General features: G+C 32.8%; 3 protein-coding genes across 4 annotated transcripts in view; 2 read left to right on the plus strand and 1 right to left on the minus strand.

Moving 5' to 3' along the window:
* Positions 1-4,064, plus strand: part of l(3)80Fg (dnaJ homolog subfamily C member 16 l(3)80Fg) — a 58,466-nt gene extending 54,402 nt beyond the window's left edge. The window contains exon 11 of the mRNA XM_072523492.1: positions 3,303-4,064. Coding sequence (XP_072379593.1) covers positions 3,303-3,515 — 213 coding nt within the window. The 3' untranslated portion in view covers positions 3,516-4,064. The remainder of the gene's footprint in view (positions 1-3,302) is intronic.
* A 16,656-nt stretch (positions 4,065-20,720) lies between these two features.
* On the minus strand, positions 20,721-21,576 carry LOC140433444 (MICOS complex subunit MIC10-like). The gene is made up of 2 exons (XM_072521445.1): positions 21,307-21,576; positions 20,721-21,069 (listed from the first exon to the last, which is right to left on the minus strand). The coding sequence occupies exons 1-2, from the start codon at positions 21,383-21,385 to the stop codon at positions 20,921-20,923; spliced, it is 228 nt and encodes a 75-aa protein (XP_072377546.1). The 5' UTR covers positions 21,386-21,576; the 3' UTR covers positions 20,721-20,920.
* A 643-nt stretch (positions 21,577-22,219) lies between these two features.
* On the plus strand, positions 22,220-23,000 carry LOC140433445 (uncharacterized). Of its 2 annotated transcripts, XM_072521447.1 has the most exons (3): positions 22,220-22,341; positions 22,402-22,567; positions 22,630-23,000. In XM_072521447.1, exons 2-3 carry the CDS (start codon positions 22,415-22,417, stop codon positions 22,729-22,731), a joined length of 255 nt encoding a protein of 84 aa, XP_072377548.1. In that variant the 5' UTR covers positions 22,220-22,341; positions 22,402-22,414; the 3' UTR covers positions 22,732-23,000. The 2 variants fall into 2 exon arrangements, with proteins under 2 accessions (XP_072377548.1, XP_072377547.1); XM_072521446.1 differs by having other exon boundaries at positions 22,240-22,567.

The raw sequence follows: 23,000 nt of genomic DNA on the forward strand, positions 1-23,000 counted from the left end.
TCTGTCTTTTGCAACGTGGAATAATTCGTCTACAGTCATGTTTGTCCAGTCTCGAATATTTCGCAGCCATGACTTCCTCTTTCTACCTATTCCCTTTTTGCCATCGACTCTACCCTGCATGATGACCTGCAGAAGACTATATTTATTATTTCTTAGTATGTGTCCAAGGTATGCAGTCTTGCGTACTTTTATCGTTGTCAACAATTTTTTGTCTCGACCCATTCTTCTCGGCACTTCCTCATTAGTGACCCTGGCAGTCCAGTCAGTTCACATACGGCTCGAATATTTAGGGAGTATTTAAACAATACTTTCCCGAATCGAGTTATCAGTGGAACAGGCGATATTAAGTGGCCTGCGCGATCTCCAGATCTTACACCCATGAACTTTTGGGACATTTAAAAAGCATCATCTACGATTATCCTGAGGCTAGAGCCCAACGTTGGGATGAATTAAAAAATCAAATAAGAGGAGTCTCCAATTCTCTTACAGCAGAAACTCTTTTATCTGTCCGCAGAAGTTTTTATGACAGATTGGGATACTGTTCAGCCGTAGAAGGTCAAATATTTGAATCATTTCTGTAGAGCATAAAGAATTATTTGTTATTTTATTAGGAATTATTTTTTATTTTCAATAAGAGTATATTTTTTGTCTTATCTTTTTAAAGAAATGCGCTTTTATTTTTAATTTAACCACAAAAAATTGTTCACATTAATAAAAACCGATACAAATGCACCGCCTTATAAAGGTCAGTGTATGTGTATGGAGTTTACTCTAGGAAATGAACCGGTTATACGTAATGAAAACAAAGATCAAAGGACGGAGATGTATATCCTATGCGTTTTTGTGAGCTACTAAGTCGTGTGTTGGCGGAGGGGATCGGAGAATTACATACGAGGGCGTTGTAGTTCTAAGCAATGTTGCCGATTTTAGCGCTTTATGTAGTATGCAATATCTAATCCAAAACTCAACGTACTATATATAGAAGATATTACAAATTATTTATATATAATCTGGTCCAAATAAATTTATATAATATATTAATCATCGACTTTATTAGGGTTTAAGAAAAATCTTTAAAGAGATCGTTTTTTTATTTCTAAAACTGTATTTTCTGAATAAAATTATTTTCATCACGCGTCAACCCTGTTGAGGGAACAAAAACGCTTTCAAAATGTTTAAATGAAAAGAGGTAGCTTGTAACAACCCATTTTAAAATGTTTTTAATTTACTATTCAGCAATAAACTTGTTTTTGATTGTTCTACACTCGTATTCAAGAAACAGTAATTATTATGTTTAAAACTATTTACCAGCTACCGGACTATTATATTAATAATATTTCGGTTCATGCTATAATATTGAACCAAACAATTACATTTTTTTTAGCTTTTTATGGTAGTAAAGAAGTAAAAACTTTGGTATTCCAAATAGTCCTATTTATTTCATCTTCATTTTTATTATCACTAAAGGACTTCTAATTGTCGTACAATTGTCGTTTTTTATAAAAAATCATTTGCTATAAAACAGTCGTCAAAAAAGTAAGACCCAATGATTGTATTTTCAATAATACCTACCCATAAATTCACTTTTTTGGTAAACTAGGTGTGAGTCTCATTGATAAACTTTGCTCCGCCCGAAAAAGTGCTATTTGGTAAAAATTGCACATCTGCGTGACATGTATCTTCATTTTGAATTATCCTTACATAATTCATATTTCAATTGAATTTCGTAAAAATATTACTTTTCTGTGCGTAACAAAACGCAAAATTGATGTTTAACTGACTTATGTTAAGCAAAAAGTTCTCTCGCAGATTAAATCTCTCGTCAATCATACCATCTAATGGTTTATCCTCATTAATTTCAGGAATTCTCCCTGCATTACTGTGAAATAGTATGTTCTTGACATTTATTTTAAATAATTCACGTATCTCCTTATGTGTTCGTATTTAATGGCAATTAAGATTTCCATTGTATGGGTTTCCGATAAATGCGCCATCATAACCGTCCATTAAATATTAGGAATACAATGGTAAAGTGTGGCAGGTATAGCTCGGCGACTACTTGATTATATTGCATTGCATTGATTATATATAATATTTAAACAATGATTTTTATAAATTAAGTTATGAAAACCTTAGTCGAAATCGGAATACGAACCACTAGAGCTGGAACAGCAGCAGGATTTCGAGATGGACGATATTGCATCGACTACATCTAAACTTTCTTTGTCTTCTTCTTCTTCTTCCTCTTTATAAGCAATTCTGCGTATTCATTGGCGGCTTAATACCTCTATGGAAGGTTGTCTTGTAGTATGAAGTATTTTGACAACTCTAATGTCTGCACTTCTCTTTCGATCTCTCAGCAAGACAACTAAATGAAAAGAGATTGGCTAGGGATAGACTAACTCATCTATTATTTGTGGACTTAACGAAAGCTTATGATACAATACTCATATCAAGTTTTGAAACGCTCATGGCTAATTCACTGAAATAATGGAGGTCATGTTCTGGAATGGGTATACCATTAAACGAAGAAACAACCTTATAACGCTTCAGTTCGCGGAAGATCAAGTAGTCATCGTACAAGACCAGGCAGATCCACAAGGCCATTAATATAAGAATATGAGCGATAGGGTCAAAATATTAAGTTAAAGGGAGGAGTTAAAAACGATGAACTTAACTAATAAGATGGAAAGGTAAGTTCATCATGTTCCATCATATCTATTTGGGGGCAAAGATGAAAAGAAATGGACACACTAAAACATAAATCTAAGAACGAATTATAAAAGGAAAAAATCGGCCTGTCCGGTAGATGGTAAGAAGCATTAAAAATAAAAATTATTGTTTCTTGGATATGAATTTACAAAAACCAAAAAATCGTATATTGCTGAATAGAAAATTAAAAAGCCTTTAAAACAGCATTACACCCTGACACTATTCATTTTAAAACATCTTATCTTTATCTCCGCAGTGTTTCCTTGTTTGTCAACCAAACTTTTGTCCGATTATTTCTTTTATCTTTTTATACATGTTAAATGTATCATCATTTTTTTCTAATTCTTCTATATTTATATTTTGTTATTCGTTTTTTTATTGATTTTATTGTATTCATCGAAATTATTTTTTTCTGTTTTCTGCCGGATATCAGTTTCCCGTCTATTTCTCGATTATCCACTGCTGTTTCCCTTAATGAATATATGTAATTTCTGATAACGTTTCCTACATAAACGTTTGACTCGTACATTTGAAAGAAAAGCACTTTCGTAATCTACTTACCCTATACTTATACTTTTTATATCTTTTAGAAAGCTAAAAATGGGCCAACGCCAAAAGTGGCTGAGATTGACTGCGAAAGTGGGGCTTTTATAGGATTTAATTCTGATAGCTCGGACTCCGATGACGGCATCCTCTTACAAGGAGCTCTGCTAGACGGCTTCTCCAACTGGTTAGACCGATTATTCGAAGGCACTACCCAGCGTTTTCACGTTAACTATTGGCCGGAATTTCCTATTAAATAAATTTAAATATAGCTTAAATATCATGTGGTTCATCATTTTAAGGGGACACTGTATGAAGCTTAGAAGAGCCGCATGCAGAGAATGTCCTATACAAGTGTATTTGTTATAATACACAGCTAATACAGCTTGACCAGAAACATGTCGGTATGTTTTTATTAAAGATTGAGGTTAGGAAATGTTGGTATGTGGATTTTGTTGGAAAGATTTTTTGGTATTAGTCTTTAATTGTTGAATATATATTTTTATCCTGTTGGTATTATTTTCGAACAGGACAGTGTCCTAGAAGCTTGTTAAGAAAATTATTGGTTACAAGAAGTGCAGTTTGGTTTCTAAAATACTTTAAATACTGATATTTATTTTAGAAAACAATCGTATGTCTTCAGCTCATTTATTATTAAATCTCACAGAGATCCAGGATATGGTATAGGTACATCTTGAAATGAGATGTTTAAAACCGGCTGTACATTTCGATTAACATGACCAATTTTTTCTTTTTAGGAATAGGTTGTAATTTTAATTGTATTTTAGAATAAATTGTTTCCAATTTGATACACCAATTGTTATTTATGCAGTATAGTTTGCTATACATTCATTTTGAACTGTTAAATTGTATATAATTGTACTAGGATAACATCTTGGCAGTGAAGACACTTCCTTTTTTTACTTCATTGTATCTGTTAATATTTTTATTGATGTTTTGTAGTAAAAAAATTTACTCTATATTAAAGAACAGTACTAAAGTTTTTCTGTTAGACATAACCGTATATATATCTCAGGAACCAATGCAACAATTAGGGATGTGATTTTACCAGGGGTTACTTTGTCATTACTACATCTCTTGCTATCACAGAATGCTATACTTAAAAAGAGCATTGCTCCATTTGGTTGCGTTTTAATATTGATCTTTATGAATTATCGATAACCAAGTAAAGTGTTGAATGGAATTTTATGAAATGAAAGATTCAATAGCTGCTTCTGTGATTGTTAGTAGACTGTTGATGACCGGCAATTTTTTTTCCTTTGGAAGCCGTGTCAACGCATTCTTCGGTGACGCTGCAGCCTTTAGGCTTATTGTATTATTATTGCTTTTATATTTTACGACACCCATTCCAAAATATTTTTTACCCTAAACCAGTTGGTAAAGGTCTTTTGAGTGAATACCATATGTATTTGGACTTGGTCTGCAGTCCCTGTATATTGCTTGTCTTCTGCGATCCAGTGCCTCGCAGTCGCACAAAATATGTCTGACTGTCTCGGTCTCTTTGTTACATAATCTGTTGTTTAGATCTGAGTTGAATAGTCCCCTCATATTCAGGTGTCCACTTAGTAACCCTATTATGATGTTAAGCTGCTGTTCATTTTGCCCAGTTCTGCACCTTTTTTTTTCGCAGGTCTTAGTTATGAAAATCTTCTCTGTGTTCGCCGAATCCAGCCTCTTATTCGGTTTCTGATTGTGCTTTTTGGCACACCCAGAACCGGTTCTGGACCGAAATATCTTGTTGCTGATCCTCTCCTGACAAGTTCATCAGCTCTTTCATTGCCGTTGATTACTTAATGACGTGGCACCCAAACAAGTTTTACACTGTTACGGTCCGCTTGGTTGTCAAGTTCTCCGCGATATTTCCACATCATTTTGTATGTAATCCTTGGATTAGCTCCCAGGGCTGCCTGACTGTCTGTGTAGATGTTGATCTGCTTATTTGCGTAAGCCCTCATATTGTTTATCCTTGTACAATTTCTTTTACTTTCCCAGTGGGACTGAACTGTGGTTGTTGCTATCACCACTGTATACTCCTGCTCCCAAACCATTCTTCTTTTTTGACCGATCTGTGTACAAGTTGTGGCCACCAAACTTTGAGTGTCTTCTGGGGTCATTCTATACCTCTCTCTCTTGTGGTTAGCTCCACCTGGAAAGGTATCTTGATTCTATATCAAGGGGATAATATGTGATCTGTTTTCATCTTCCATATATGTATATTCATGATATTGCAATGGTCTCATCTAACTGGAACATGGAAGACCTTTGCTAGCGTCATGTGGCAGTGGAATGAATTGATAAAACAAATTTTAATAATTAGTTATTTTGCCTATAAATAATGTTGTTTTATGTATTTTATTTTACAATATCGTGGAGTTTAAGCTTGCTCGACTGGTGTTATTTCTTCCCAATATTTTGTCTGCGGCTGCTGCAAAAATCATCAATGTATCGGTATTTTTGATTTTTTGTATAAAAGATGAATTTTTAATTTGCGGCGAAATATTTTGAAGAACTCTCGGTATTTTAACGATGAATCCCTACTGATTGGATCTTTTAAAAACAATAAGACTATGTCAGACAGAAAAAATTAAGTACATACTATATTATAATTATCAACTAGTTACGTTAAAAAATAAGAAAATGAAAAGAATGATATCGGAGTGGACCTTCTTACACCTTTATATACCCTTAACCGTATTAGGCTTGTATCAAAATTTTTATGCGCATAATATCGTTCTTGTTGAAACAAACTCTTTATTCACTGATAACTCTTGAAAGTATGAACTGAAGTATTCAATTTTTCTAGTCAAATAGTAGGTTTAATCAAATTGAATAGTGATAGGTATTTATAAAATGACAAAAACTTTTAGATAAGTATAATCATTTTTAATAAGGACACTTTTATTTTCATCCAAATGGAATGTTAAGAAAAAATTGAAAATATATACTGGGTGTTTCCATAAATCTAAAATTTAAACTGAATTACTTTTTTATAATAAATGGAAGAAATGCACAGATTATCAAATAGAGCTAAAAGTCTGAAAATAAAGACTTTGCTATTCCTTGATCGGTTGTAGTCTACTTCTCGATCCAAAAGATGTATGACGTTGCAAAAAATGTAATGGAGAAAGAAGTCTTTTTATATTTTTATATTAATCGATAAAAAAATTAAGTTTTTACGTCGTCCTTGAAACTACGACTAAAATAAAACAGTTGTTCGTAATATTTTTAATTGCAGGTCTAATAAAGCCTCAACATTTAATTCGCGTATTAATAATAATTCGATTTAACAAACTGCTCCAATAATGTATTACTAGAGAAATTTTAAAAGTACAATTTTTTATAACTTACCTAAAGGATCTCGATTGCCGACGAATTTTACTTTTAAAACCTGAAATGTTTTCCTCAGAACCGTCTGTATTTAATTCTAGTATTGTTTCGTTTTCTACTGGAAACTGTTCACAACGTTCGGTTTTTTATACTTGTATATTTTAACATGGAACGTTATCTATGACAAAAACACTCATAGGTGGTAAATGAGAAATAAGCATCTTCTATAGCCATTTTTTATAATAATAATAATTCCATTTTCTTTTATTTTAATAATTTCATATTTACAATCTACTCTACAACCAATAGAGTATTGTTCTGAAGCTATTTTCTTGTGGCATCGTAAAGTGATTACTATATTAATGGGAATAAGCCACAATTAAAGTTTAAATTAAGTTAATTGACGTTTCAATTTCCACTTCGGAAATCGTTATCAAAATAAAATCATGTTTGTATTTTGAGAACGATATCCGACGTGGAAATTGAAACGTCAATAAATATATTTTAAACTTAAATTGTAGCTTATTCCCATTAAAATAATAATTAACCAATGGAGTATGTAATAAGCAAATTTGTTGATTTTGATATATTATATATATATATATCTGAGGCAGTTGCAGAGTGGCAGCTCACTAGTATTCATCTAATTATATCTTCTAGTCAGTTTTTCTTTTCTTTTTATTACTTGTTGATTGGACAATCTTCTGACAAGTTGGTTGATATGATCTTCTATCCAGTTGTTGTGCTTTATAGTTCTTGACCGAATTACATCCTTGACAAATTTAATTTTGAGATCTTCATGTATTTTCATGAGATCATTGTATATGATTATTTTACTTTAGATTGATATATGTGATTGTCTTCCGATTAACCAGTTTATTTGTCTAGTTTTAAGAGTTAGTTGTTCTTTCTTAGCTTTGATATGGTCTCTACAAGTTAGTTTTTGATCCAATTGCAGTCCAAGATATTTTTCCACGGATTTGATTGGTATAGGGTTATTATTAGAATAAAGTTTGTGGGTTAGGTTAGGTTGTTAGTAGTTACACTGTGTAGACCAGGTACAGAAAGGACCCTAGTACACCGCCCTATGGCACTCCTGAGTTGATTAGCTTGTAGTTGCTTCCTGCATTGTCCATTTTGATTGGAAAGCATAGTAGAAAGCAAGCTACTTTAGTGCACTTTGACCTTTGACCCTATCTTTTGTCGGAGCCGCCATTTTTTGTGGAGGCGTGTATTATGTCACGTTTTATGTCGAATGTCACGTTTTATGTCAAATGTCACGTTTTATGTCGAATGTCACTTTTTATGTCGAAACGTGACATTCGATAAGTTTTATGCATCGAGTTAGAATCTATGGAGAAGCTATGAGCATATTAACGTGTGTATTAAAAACGGCGTAGGTAGGCGTGGCTAACGGTGATACCAATATGGCGGTGGGATCATGGCCGGACTCAATAATATTAAAACTACTATAAAAATATGACTAGTTATTCAGAAGATTTAATCATAATCTACAAAGTGCAATACATTTTTAATAAACTATGATTTATTTATCCCGCGGTAAACACTAAAAACACGATATATTATACATAAAGATAAATTAATACAGTCAAATACTATTAATTTATTCTCTGATGTCAAAATACGAGAACGATTTCCGAAGTGGAAATTGAAACGTCAATAAACGTATTTTAACCTTTAATTGTGGCTTATTCCCATTTAAATAGTAATTAAGAAACCATTATTATGCACTATCACAATATATTATTACAGTTTCTATAAAAGTATTATAAAACTAAAAATATTCGAAAAACAACAAACGTAAATAAACATATACGATCTGTCAAAAATGTCAAAACAATATGGCCGAAGTGAGGTCGTTTTTAGTCACGTGATGCCCTCTCCATAGATTCTAACTCGATGGTTTTATGTAACAGAAACTTGTCGATACATATTCGCAAGAAGGTCCTACACGTGTGGTGTATCCTATTATATGGTTGGGAGATATGGATATTAAAAACCACAATGCTTAACAAATTAGAAGCATTCGAATTGTGGTGCTATCGACGGATCCTAAAAATATCATGGATTTCGCACACTTCCAATGAAGATATTCTTAAAATGATGAATTCAGAACGCTTGCTTATAAACATCATAAAGAGAAGGAAACAGAATACTTCGGCCATATAATTAGAGGACCCAAATACTATTTACTTTGCCGTATAATACAAGGAAAAGTGGAAGGAAAGAGATGGATTGGGCGAAAGAAACTTTCATGGCTGCGTAATATTAGACTGTGAATTATAGAATTATTTCGCGCATCAGCCGATAGAGAACGGTTTTAGGAAATTGTAAACATGATGATGGCCAACATCTGAATACGGACACGATACCTAAAGAAGAAGAAGAAAATACTCTTCTTCGTCATCTTATATGGTATTCTCTCATGCCATACTTTGTTGAAGGTTTGTTATACACCGAAGAATACAGAGGCACACAACTTTTTTTCCTCAATGCATGTCATAGTGAACTAGTACATCACACGGCTCTATTGTGGATTGGTTTTCTCTAAACCCAAATTGGGGGTAGCAGTTTTTTGAGCAGTAGTTTCCCAAAAACTGTTGACATTTGGTGTAGGTAATTTATTGGTCTGTATGAATTTGCTTCTACAGATGGTTTACTTGGTTTAGTAATCATAACTATCTTGGCAATTTTCACTGGATGGGAAAGTAACATAGTCGTAGGATACTATTGTATAGTGACCTAGTAGGACAATTATCTCTCGAGGTAAGTATTTTAGTACTGTTCCTAGTATTAGATCGTATACTGTAGCTTTGTATGGATTAATATATTTGATCACTTGGAATTTCACATGGACAATCTCCATAAAACCATTTTTACTACCGGTAAATCTTTGGAAGCAGAGGAAAGAGATGCAAATTCAAATAAAATTATAAACAGACTTACCAAACTTTTACTTGTATTCGTCATTCCTAACAAATTAATTTATAATTTAGCTATCTCTCTTCGCTTGTGAAATTTCTGACATTTTTAATCCTCTTTAGTACAAAAACGCTTTACAGGCGCACTTGTAGCAGATATCGCAATGAATAAGTCACATAATTTTGATACTTCACTGTCAGTCTGTCCAGAGTGTTGAGAATTATAAAAAGCAAACAGCTAGCATAGCAGGGAAATGATTTTTAAAAAGTTGGCGTGTTTTTAGAATAAATTACGCAAGTGTGCGTAAATATAAATTATGAGATAATTCTCTTTAAAAAACTTTCATATTTTGCAAAAAAATTTCTCTTACTGTTTATTGGATATCTGGTCATATCTATTACTACTACCTACTAATCTGTCATTTTTAGTTTTTCCTCAGTGAAATCCCATGCCATGCCCTTCTTAATCTATGCGCCGAAAAGTTGGAATTTTCCTATCAACAGTATCATAATTAATTATGAATCGACGAAGCAATCTTTATCAATATCCTTAAGTTAATTTTAGGTGCGACATTCCGTCTTTTTTTATTTTGTTGTCGAAAAATCAACGGAAGTTTTACCTTTGATAGATTTAATTTATTTTACAATTTTGTGGATCTCAGTTAAACTAACGCCGTTTCAGCTCTTACTTGATCTTTTTAAAGTCATTTAGAAGTACATTACCTATTAATTCGCTCGTTATCGCTCGATCCGCGACACAGACACCAGAAATTTTTTAATGTGTGTTTCGGACGCCATGTAAAATCGTTGGTCCTAGCTATGTAAATAGTCGTTAACACTGAAAACCTGGCCCAGTAGGTTACACGAATGGAAGATACAATAAGCCGATTGGCTGATGTAAGGTCGATTATAACAACAAAACCCTCTTTTGACTGTACACCATTTTGCCAATAAATTTTGATTTTAACTATATTCTCGTTACACATTTACATACTTTATTTCTACACCAACTGTACATGATGTTTACTGCTATATTTAGACTGGCCAAACTCGAGACTGCCATCTAATATGCTCAGATTTGCTATATTTGACAAACTGTACATTTCAGAAACTTTATACTATTGAAAATTTAAATACCTAAATAGCTGAAAGTCAATATTTCTTTTTTATGTAAACATTACAAACTGATCAGGTAAAATTATTTTACATAATTAATTGCTCGTTACATCTTCTTGTTATGAAATCTCCTCTATTATCAAAGGTCGGACAACATGAAGAATTCTTAGCAATCTAGTGCTAATTTGCTGAAGCTGCAAATGAGCATTTGGACCTGTCGAGATTGGTATATTCATAAACAGTCTTTATTTGCCACAATTAACTCGGATTTTTTTCGTTAGTTATAAGCATAAGATGCATAGTTGTTCGTTTTTGTTGTTCGTATGTCCAAAATACAGAATTTTTAATGTTTAAATTACACTCCACAGTTTTAATTGCATTTAACGCCATAAATTAATTTTGGATTTTAGTAATTAAATAATTGTAAATTAATCTAATAAAAAGTTTTTTTAATTAGGCACCAAAATTAATATAATTTTATAAGCTACAAAAGTCCTTTTTCGTTCTCGCCGAGATCTGCTGGCCAGTGTCTTTTGGGCTTCCTATGTTGTTGTAAGTCTATTAATAGTTACAGTAGGGCATTTGTATGGAACAGTAGTCTGTCATGACGTTTGGCATTTATTCCTTTGATGCTGTCCTTAATTTCAGACATTTTCATGTTTTTGTTACCGTTTAATTGATCATATGCCAAGTATGTTGTTCTAGTAATTAACTATATTATTTAAATGTGGTGGATAGTGTTCTCGTCTTGGTGTGAAATTTATTTGCAGAGACTTAAACTCAATTTATCTCAATTTTTCACTTGTTACAAAATTTACTTGATGTAAGACTGTTGTTTGTAAGACGTTTCCACATTGGCCCTGCAGTTCTTTTAATATCGTCGCTCCATCGCATTTGCGGTCTTCCTCGTGGTCTTTTGGCTTCATATGGTCGCCAATTCCCGATTTCACTATGGAATAATAGGCGGAAATATTTAATTGGCAGCTGTTTTCTTAATTTTCTACAGTCTATATGGCTTTAGAGTATCTAGACCACGAGATTTAAATAGGAATAGACAATCAAACAACAGACTTACACAGAAGAATATGACTAACATGTACAGGTTACAGAAAACTGAGGAAGTCTTTAGATCAGATATTCCCATGTGCTTAAAAAGGAAGGTCTTTAATCAGTACTCCCAGTTATAAGGTGCGGAGCAGAAACATTGATCTTTACCAGAAAAGTAATTCTGGTAAAAAATTCTGTAATAAAATTCTGTTGATAATTGTCCACGCCAGAATTCACACTAAACTGGAGCTGGATATTAGTGACATACAATATGGGTTCCGCAATGGTATGGGTACCAGAGAGGCACTATTCTCCTTCAACGTGCTGACGCAGAGATGTTTGGATGTTAACCGTCCTCTTAACGTCTGTTTTATAGACTACAATAAAGCGTTTGATAAAGTAAAACATGACCGACTCATGAAAATTCTAAAAAATAAAAACCTAGATGAAAGAGATTTAAGGCTAATAGCAAACCTTTATTACAATCAGCGAGCAATAGTACGAATTGAAAAAGAGACATCTGAAGAAATGGAAATAAAGAGAGATGTCAGGCAATGCTGCATACTATCACCTCTATTATTTAACGCTTATTATGAAGAGGTAATTCGAGAAACTCTGAACCATGAAACAGTCGGCATAAGAGTAAATGGAGTCTTAGTTAACAACATCAGATATGCAGATGATACAGTAATAATAGCCGATAGTTTACAAGACCTGGAAAGACTCATAAGTAAAATAGTAATGTGTAGTAGGGAGTACGGACTCTCGCTCAATATCAAAAAAACGAAGTTTATAAAAATTTGTAAAAACAACCATAATACTAACGAAATCTTGACAGTGGAAGGCCAGCAGATTGAAAGAGTAAAAAAGTACACTTACCTAGGAACACTTATAACAGAAAATAATGACTACACTGCAGAAATCAAAGTCAGAATCGAAAAAGCACGTTCTAATTTTATGAAAATGAAAAAGGTCCTATGTGGCAAAGATTTAACATTAGCTCTTAAAGTACGCCTAACAAAATGTTACGTATACAGTGTACTATACTATGCAGTGGAATCATGGACGTTAAATCTAGACACAATGAGACAACTTAACGCCTTTGAAATGTGGACCTATACAAGAATTATGAGGGTTTCCTGGGTAGATAGAGTTACGAACAATGAAGTACTGAGAAGAATAGGTAAAGAGAAGGAAGTTGAACTAACAATTAAAGAAAGAAAGCTACAGTATCTCGGACATGTGATGCGGGGCGAGAAGTATGGCATCCTGCGACTCATAATGCAAGGAAAGATAGATGACAGAAGAAGTATCGGAAGAAGACGAATTTCATGGCTCAAGAACCTGAGAGAATTGTTTGGATGCAGCTCTAAACAACTTTTTAGAGCTACTGCCCCAAAAATTAAAATAGCTATGATGATTGCCAACCTCCGTAGCGGAGATGGTACCTGAAGAAGAAGAAAAGTAATCAATAGAATACAAGTGACACGGAGAGCAATTAAGAGGCCAATGTTGAATATATCCTTCAGAGACAGAGTTCCAAATCAAATACTTAGGAGAAAAACTGGCGTTACGGACGCAGTTAAAAGAATTACAAACGCTGAAATGGAGCTGGGCAGGCCATGTTGCCAGAGTCAAAGATAAATCAAGAAAATTTTAAAATGGAGACCTAGATACGATGCGTATCGTAATCGACGACGTTCTCCAACAAGATGGATCCGGACGACATCAGACGCATCTAGCACAACTGGATTCAAGATCGGATGCAATGGAATTATTTACAGAAGGCCTATGTTAAGCAATGGACTCGAAACGGCTAATGATGATGTGCCTTTATAGTACACTTTATCAAAGGTTTAATTAACGTTTAGTAAATTAGATATGCAACTTTCCTTGCGTTCTAATGCTCGGTATATAGCGTGAGTTACTGTGTGTCTGCTTAATGGTTGAGCGTTTCGCCCGAAAACCAAATTGGCGATCTGATTTCAAATCTTTGGTATATGAATCTGCCATAATCTTTTGTTGTAAAAGAAGATGTTCCTGGAGTTTAAAGATGTTAGAAAGCATTGACAATATAAGAAAGATTTGACAACATAATTTTTTTCATTTGGGTGTTTTATTAGTTTCTGAATCATTATTTCATCAATTTTTAGTTGATTAGGCCAATATTTTAATCTAAGGATGGCGTTAAATATATGTGATTAACACCTTTTGGCAATTCCTTTATTACCTTGCAGGTGGTTTTGTCGATACCTGCTGCATGTGCTTTCTAGAACCAAAACTAGATGCGATTTGGTTTTTCTTGACACTGTTTAATACGTTTTTAATAAAATTGTCAAATCTGTCTAGAGAGCTAATATTGTCATGACAGAATCTATCGCTTACTTCTTTTTGATCTACTACTACTAAAATCCAAAATAAATTTGATAATTAAGGCTATAATGTTGCCTTAAGTATACATTGAAACACCCAATATACAAAATCTGGCACTTTACAAATATATTTAATGACTTTCGATTAATTTACGTATCTATTTTTGTTTTTTATTTAAAACTATTGTAGCTGCCCACACGATTCTTGTAGATAGTAACGATTTATAACAATCTGTAGGTTTTCCATAAAAATCACCGTAGAAAGAATATAGTGTAGCTAAATAGCTCCAGTGAAACAAACTTTTATAATTAATTGTTTTGTAATTTATTTCCATTCATTTGTTATTTGTTGTATAAACATATTCTGTGAATCTGCTGCAGATTTGTAATATATAATTTTTTGAAACTTGTTTTATTTTCTATATTCACGGTAAACCACCCATATAGCCATTTAGGTAAATCAGAAGTACTATAAGAAATAGCAAAAAATATAATTCATTTTAATTTCTCCCATAAATTATCTAGTAATAAAACCCGGCATTTATGCTTGCAAATCAACCTACCATAAAATCTTAAATCTAGAACCTAAAATAAATCAATCCAGTATTATGTTGCGAGACTATCAAAACACAGTGACAGGAGGTCAAGAGAGGCCAACGATCAGCGACACTTCCTCTTATACGAGTAGACACGGAAGGCACACCGCGCCAGTCTACTGGGCAGAAACTGGTTTGATAGTTTAGATTTAACCATAGCATAAGGTAAGATTTTATCCATGAGTAATTATTCCGAAGAATACCCAGATGTATTTAATACAGATTTGGGATCTTCCCGGGGTCCCCCAGTAAGTTTATCGTTAGATAAAAATTTAAAGCCAATTATGCTTAAAGCGCGTAAAGTTCCATTTGCGCTAAAAGACAAAATCGAAGTGGAACTGGACAGGCTTATTGCGCAGGAGGTTTTAGAGCCGATTACACACCCGAAATGGTGCACCCCAATTGTGATTGTTTACAAGGATAACGAGGAGGTTAGGATCTGTGGTGACTAAAAATCCACATTGAATTTAGCGTTAAAGCCGGAACCTTATTCACTGCCATCGGGACATGTATCTTATCCACACTTCTGGGCGGTAAAGTTTTTGCAAAACTGGACATGGCGCAAGTTTATCTGCAGTTAACTGTCAACCGCGAAGCTGCTGAAGCACAAACAATAATTACGCATAAAGAGGCTTTTAAATGCAATCGTTTACAGTTAGGTATATCCGTGGCTTCACAAATTTTTCAAAAATTCGTAGACACTAGATTAACGGATATTCCAGGTCAACTATCTTATTACGTTGACATTTTAATAGTCGGGAGCTCAGAAATAGATTCAAAAGTGCGAGCGGTACTATTACGTTTCCAGGAAAAAAGGACGTTCCCTGGCAGTGACGTTTCAAACAACAAAAGTCTTTTGATTTATTAAAAGACATTTTAGCGAAAGAACCAGTGTTAGCCAATGTTAGTGTGATGCCAGCCCTTACGGGGTAAGTTTTGTGCTTAGTCAACGTGATAATGAGGTAAGTGAATATCCAGTAGCGTACCATAGTTGTACTCTATCATCTGCTGAACACAATTCCGCCCAAATCGACAAAGAAGCACTGGCCATAATATCAGGCATTAAAAATTCAATAGCAAATAAGCATAATAACGGACCATAAACCATTGCTGGGTATTTTTAATCTGAAATAAGGTGTTCCAGAGATGCTGTCACCCAAAATGCTTAGATGGGCTCTTATGTTATCTGCTTATGATTATGCTCTTAGCCGATTGCTACAGAAAGTACATGCGCCAGAACCACCAAGCTCAGATGATGTTTTGATGCTTGAGAACATCCCAGAAAAACTAATCTGTGCCAAAGACAACAAGGAAGAGAAGTACAAATATAAAATAACAAATATTGTCGAAAACTTCTACACATCCTTGTACAGCTCGCAAGGCCAGCCTAATGAAACAACAAAGGAGAACGTCAAAAGAAAAATAAAAAACGTGAGATCAGAAGTACTACCAAATATAAAGGGATTCGAAATAGAAAGAGCTAAAAAATAATAAAGCTCCAGGACACGACGGTATAATTGCCGAGCTCTTGAAAACAAGCAAGACATTAACAATCCCTCTACTAACAGAGCTATTTAATAGCGTATCCATAGTAGCAAGATCCCTAAAGACTGGAACGAGAGTCTAGTAATACTCTTACACAAAAAAGGGAACAAATGTGATCTACAGAATTATAGACCTAAATCGTTGCTCAGTCAAGTATACAAACTATTTATGAGAATTATTAACAACCGGTTAACCTACAAAATGGACAATTACCAACCGGTTGAACAGGCTGGCTTCCGCAAAGGATATAGTACATCAGACCATCTGCTGAAAATGAGAACATTGATAGAGAAGGCAAATGAATACCAACTACCCGTATTTCTTGCCTTCGTCGACTATGAAAAGGCGTTTGATAGTATCGAGATGTGGGCCATAGAACAAGCTATTAATAATTGTAGAATAGATTCGAGATATAGGCAACTAATATATATAATATATATGAAAATGCAACTATGATAGTACAACTAGACGAATATACAAATCCCATCACCATTAAGAGAGGAGTGAGACAAGGAGACGTAATATCGCCAAATCTTTTCAACCTAGCCCTAGAAGACGTTTTCAAAACTACAAATTGGTCAACCTATGGCATTAACGTTAATGGCAACAAGTTAAACCACCTCAGATTCGCTGACGACATAGTGATTATAGCGAGCACATTCGAGGAACTGCAAATTATGATGGGGGAACTAGCAGCCAGCTCCCAATACGTCGGCCTAAAAATGAATATGAAAAAAAAAACAAAAATAATGACAAACACAGATGACCCCAGACGTATAACTATAAATGGCAGTGATATAGAACAAATCCAGGAATATATCTACCTAGGCCAAATCCTGAAACTTGAAAAAGAGAACCAAAGTGCGGAAATTACTAGAAGAGCAAGACTAGCATGTGCAGGATTTGGAAAACTTAGTTGGATACTTAAGAACCGCAAAATACCCCAATACTTCAGGAGCAAAGTGTTCAACCAATGCATCCTTCCTATCATGACATATGGATGTCAAACCTGGACCCTAACCAAGGCAAACATGAATAAACTAGCCACAACAGAAAGAACAATGGAAAGAGCAATGCTAGGTATACGACTGTCAGATAAAAAGAGGAATGACTGGGTAAGATCCAAAACAGAAGTCGAGGACATAACAACAAAAATTGCCAAACTTAAATGGAGCTTCGCGGGCCACACTGCTAGTCAAAAAGACCAACGTTGGAATACTACAATACAACATTGGAGATCTTACGAAAGTAAATGACCAAGAGCAAGACCACAGATGAGATGGGTTGATGCCATGAAAAGAATAGCCGGAACAAATTGGAAATATGTTGCTCAGGATAGAGACCGATGGAAGGAGTTGGGAGAGGCCTATATCCAAACATGGACGACAGAAGGCTAAGAAGAAGTGCCAAAGACATTGCCAATGAGATTAAGAAAAATCCAGTGTTATCTAAAGTTGTGCAGTGGGCATGGATAGGTTGGCAGATTGTGAGTGGACATAGATAGGTTAAATGATTTTAAAGAACTATAAAAATGAAATAAAAAAGGTAAAGGTTAATCCATCATAATATTAATTAATTAATTAATTATTAATTAATCCATCAGATGAGTTTAATAATCATTTTTCTCAAATTGCCCACAACTTAATAAAATATATAGATTTTTTTAGAACATCAATGTAAATTCCTCAAATAGCTTTTCCTTTTCCGAAGTATCATTCATACCCGGGAAATAATATACAGCTTAAAAAACAAAAAAAATGTGATATATATGGCTTAAATGTTAACATTAACTACTAGGATAATAAAAATATTAGCACAAGCACTCTTACACACTTAATAAATCAATGCTTTAAAGAAAATATATTTCCCTCATGTATTTTATTGTAGTGAGGAATTTCTGAAATTTCAATTTTAAACTATTTTGACTCAAACTGATGTGTTTTTATGAAATATAAGATTTTTTAATAGAACTATTGTTCTGCTTTTATTTTGACACGTTAGGCTACTGGGAAAATTACATCAATAAATGAATTTGAATTTAACCAAATATAGAATTTATTTTCCATCATAGTACCTAAATTAGCAACAAGCAGAATGTTTGAAATGTAGTCTAATATTTATATATTTTGGCAACAAAATACATTTTGTGGAAATATGGTTTTCTTCTTTCCTCCACATTTCCTTTTCCATTATGTGTAATACTTTTTTATTTAAAAATTTTATGTACTCTTCTGGATATCCTACAATCTTAACATTATTTTTTAATATCCTCATTGTGCATTGCAAGAGAAATATTCCATTGGTAGTCTACATTTTTCATCTTTAACTTTCTTCTTGTTTCTATCTCCATATGATGTAATCACATGTATACTCGGTTTGCTGATCCCAGTCTCAACTGTCTAAAATATAATAAAATAGTAATTTTGGTTATTATTTTTTGCTACATTGATTAAATTTTTACCCACAGGAAGTGGCTGGAAATTACCATAAAGCCAAGCATACAAGCTCATAGCCAATCATCATCATCAATGATCACTCAATCAGCCTCAAAAATCCAATGCTGAACATATGCCTTTTCTTCATGTTTCCAGCCCCATCTATCTTGTACCACCCTCATCCAGTTTTTATTTTGTTTCCTTAAATTGTCAGCCTATCTTATAGGTGGTCAACTGATGCCTCTCTTGTCTTCCCTTGGTCTCCATTCCGATAACCTCTTTGTCCATTACCCATCTGTCATTCTAGCTATGTGTCCGACCCACCTTCTGTGTCTGACTATTTTTTCAATGGCATCAGTCACCTTGGTTCTTCTCCTGACCTTTTCGTTTTTTTACTTTGTCTCACAGAGTTATTCCTAACATGGATCGCTCTATTCTTCCCGTGTGACTCTCTGTGTGTGTTTTTTAGCTGAGGCTTTTGCTACAGTAAATGTTTCTGCACTTTATGTATATTAGTTGATCAAATACTTTTCTCTTCAGGCATCTGAGCAGCTCACTTCTAAAAGTTTACCTCAGTTTTCCATATGCTGCACACCCAAGACCAATATTCTTCTCTTCAGTTCATTGGTCTGAGTATCCATAGTACATACTTAAACAAAAAAATTTCACAACCTGTTTATTAACAAAATAAAGCTGCACATAAGATTATTTTTAAAATTTTATAGTTGTTCATATATTAGTATTTACAAATAGAAAGTTTTTAATGAAAATTAATGAATATACAGTCCAATTATTAATCATTTTTCTTATTTTTTGAATGAAATGGTAAGTTTATTTGAAGTATTAATACTGAGCAGTAGGAATTTTTGAATTGCATGTTTATGACAATGAATTTATCAAAATATTTCCAAGTTGAGTGAATGGACTTTGTTCTTATAATCATTGCATGTACTCTGTGACACTACAGTTGGTTCGCTCAGCTTGGGAATATTTTGAACCAATCTTTGTCAGAAACATACAACACAAATGCTCGATTATCATGTGTTGGCTATCAGATTGACTATACTAATTTTGTTGATGGCAGCTCGGAAAATAGATACAAAGTATCTGCTAAACCTTTCTCTCCGATTTTTAAGCCATGATATTCATCTCCTTGCATATATAGTGCATTGTATTAATAAATGAAGTATATTATATCTCTCTGCGATTTTGACCTTATTATGAACTCCATTTACCCAACTTATTTGCAGAATTCTGATATACCCATATTTCAAATTATCTTGGAAGTGTATCTGTTAAAGTACAACCTTTGACACCATATAAAAGAATAGAGAATATTAATCTAACTTTGTCAAAATAATATTTTTTCCACATAAGATTTTCTTCATCTTAAAAAATGCAGCTCTGGCCTTCTCTATACATATTCTAATTTCTTTGCTCATGTCCTAGTTCTCATTTAGATTGCAACCAAGATGTGATACTGTTGGTTCTCTCCAGAAGCTGTTACCACTTCTGGTTGTGATGGTATTTTACTGACAACCATTATCTTTGCAGTGTTTACCTTGGGTCCATATTCATTGCACATTGTGGTAATCCTAATCAGATATTGAAGTTCTTCGCAACTATTTGCAATTAACACCTTGTATTAATAGCTGAAATAAACTTACTGTAGCAGACTTTTGTGATTGCAAAAAGAAGAATATTGGGATTGTACATTTGTTAATTTTGTTTAAAACTTTATATTTCTAAATACTAGCATATAAATGACTAAAAAAAAATTACATTTAAACATTTGTTTTAATTGATATTAGTTTTATTTTATTTATAAATTGCGTGCAAATAATTGTTTACTTTTTAACTTACTTGCAAAAAAATTACTAAGTTATTAAAATTTACTAAATTAGGACTTGGATCAGTGAATGAGGTATAACAAATCACAATCTTCCTTAACACTGATAGTACTTATTTGAATACTGTTAAACCATGTGATTATGATACACAATAGTACTGTTGGTTCCTTGGTAAGGTGCTACCATACCATACATAGGTGAAAAAAATAATGCATAGTGACGTACCCGCTTTATTAACATTGAAACAATATTAAATAATATTAAAATAAAGTAAGAATTAAATAAAAATATGGGTGTAACAATATTTAATGTTCATATTTACAAATGACTACACAATTTTTATCTATAAATAGCCCACTGTCACTTAAAGACCATTAACTCTATGACAAAATTGTTCACTTTTAGACTGGAATCTTACTTTTTACTGACAAATGTGGCATTAAGGTCTTTTTCACAGTTCGAATAGGCCATTCCAATACCAAATCCTCCACCCATTATGATAGGCCATCGCCTTCTCTTGAAAAATAATAAGGAAAATACTGAGCCTAATACAAGACCTCCACCTAAAATAAAATCCAAATTTTAATTTAATTAAGATCATTCACAAACGAAATTATTTAAACAAATTAATCACGTACCTGAATAAAGGATTATACGGAATTATAAAAATTATTTGCAAATGGGGTATAAGTACATAAATAAAGGTTAGGTGATGACATAATCTATAAAATACAGACAAACTATTTTTTATTTAAGTATTATATACTTGTGAGGCAGTAAGTAGAATAATAAACACTCACCAAATTTAAGAACTCCATCTGATAAACATTTATCCCATTTTTTTCCCAATTCCTCTTCAATATATACAGGCGACGCCATTTTCGGTCTAAGGTAAAAAAGTTAACCTCTTCTGCAAAAGTCAACTTATTGTATTTCGGTAATAAAACCTGTGTATATTAAATGTTTAAATATTAGGTGGAATAAAGTTATATTCAATATGATTTCATGAAAAACATGACCCCTTTACAATAAATGATTTTTATTTTCAAACATTTTATTTTTTGACAATTGTCAAATAAGAGTTAATTCAATAATTCAATGCATTTTTTCATACTAACGAATTTAGTTATTTAAATACTTATTTCAAATCTAAAATTTAAAACGTGTAAATAAAACATAAAAACGAAATTTTTATATATCTCCAGCAAAACGTTTAATTTTAAGTATTTTTATATTGTGCAGTAACAATTTTGAATTTATCAAAAATCAAAATGTAGAAAAGATCACGAAAAAATGATTTACGTCATCCGATGTAACACTATATCCGTCGTCATTTTATTATTTGACAACGAACATCCATTGGCGTGCACAAAAAAGTTTTTCATGGCAAAATTTATATGACTATTGCATTCCTTTTTATAATTTTCTGATTTATTTTTTGAACCTATGGAATATATTATAGAATCGTCAATTTTATTTTTAGAATGAGGGAAAACTTTTTCCTCCATTTCCCACTTATTATAAAATAGTTAGAGTGAAGTAAATTATGCTTTTTAAGTCATTAGTATACATATATTTATAAAATATAAAAATTACTCAATTGATCACATATTGCGAACTCAGTCTTGAAATTTTATTTTTATCTTTAAGTATCCTTCCCTGAAAATGGGCTAATCTGCTATCTATGGTAAGTCGTTTTACATTGTGAATAACCTCAATTTTATTATGTCACTGTCAAAAGTAAAATGAATTATTTAAATCATAATATTGATCAATTCTGTTTTGTTTTGGTCGACTCAGTTCAGAGTGAAAAATAATAAGTACAATTGGAAAAAGTAACTCTAATTGGGGTTTTTAGTTTTAGGCAGATTGACACAACCATTTTATTGTTTTAGCACCACTTTTAAAATGAATACTGCTATTAATATAGGTGTAGAGGACATGACTGTAACTATAGTTCGCTATGGTTTATATTTAGGTGCGATATTCCAAATAGTTTGTCTAGTAGCTTGTATTTTTATATCTGACTCACCAGAAGACAATCTTTCATGGGGCTCAAGGGTAAGCGATATTAATTAATATACATGTTTTCAAAATGTATAGTTATGCATTTTGAATTTTAGATCGACAGTGATGATGAAAGTTCTGAACAAAGTACCCCACAAAATACTCCAAGAAGGCCTTATCATAGAGGCAGAAAGCAAGAAAAGAAAAAGAGACGTTAAAGTGTAGACATATTTAGTCAGTATTATCTGTGGAATTATGATTTTATATTGGTGTGATATTAACTCATTTTTAAAAGCTTTCTTAGTGTTAGGTGAATCTCCTATTATTTCTTTTATAACTGAAAACTATTTGGTTTAGTTTAAAGAGATTGAAATCACTATGAAGAATGTTAATTAGTGATCTATAGTATAGCAAACAACTTTTATTTTGCAATTTTTACTGTAAAAACAAAGATGTATTAAAAAATATATGCTGAAAATCAATACAA

This window comes from Diabrotica undecimpunctata, chromosome 2, assembly GCF_040954645.1.
Source record: "Diabrotica undecimpunctata isolate CICGRU chromosome 2, icDiaUnde3, whole genome shotgun sequence".
In the NCBI taxonomy this organism is placed as follows: Eukaryota; Metazoa; Arthropoda; class Insecta; order Coleoptera; family Chrysomelidae; genus Diabrotica; species Diabrotica undecimpunctata.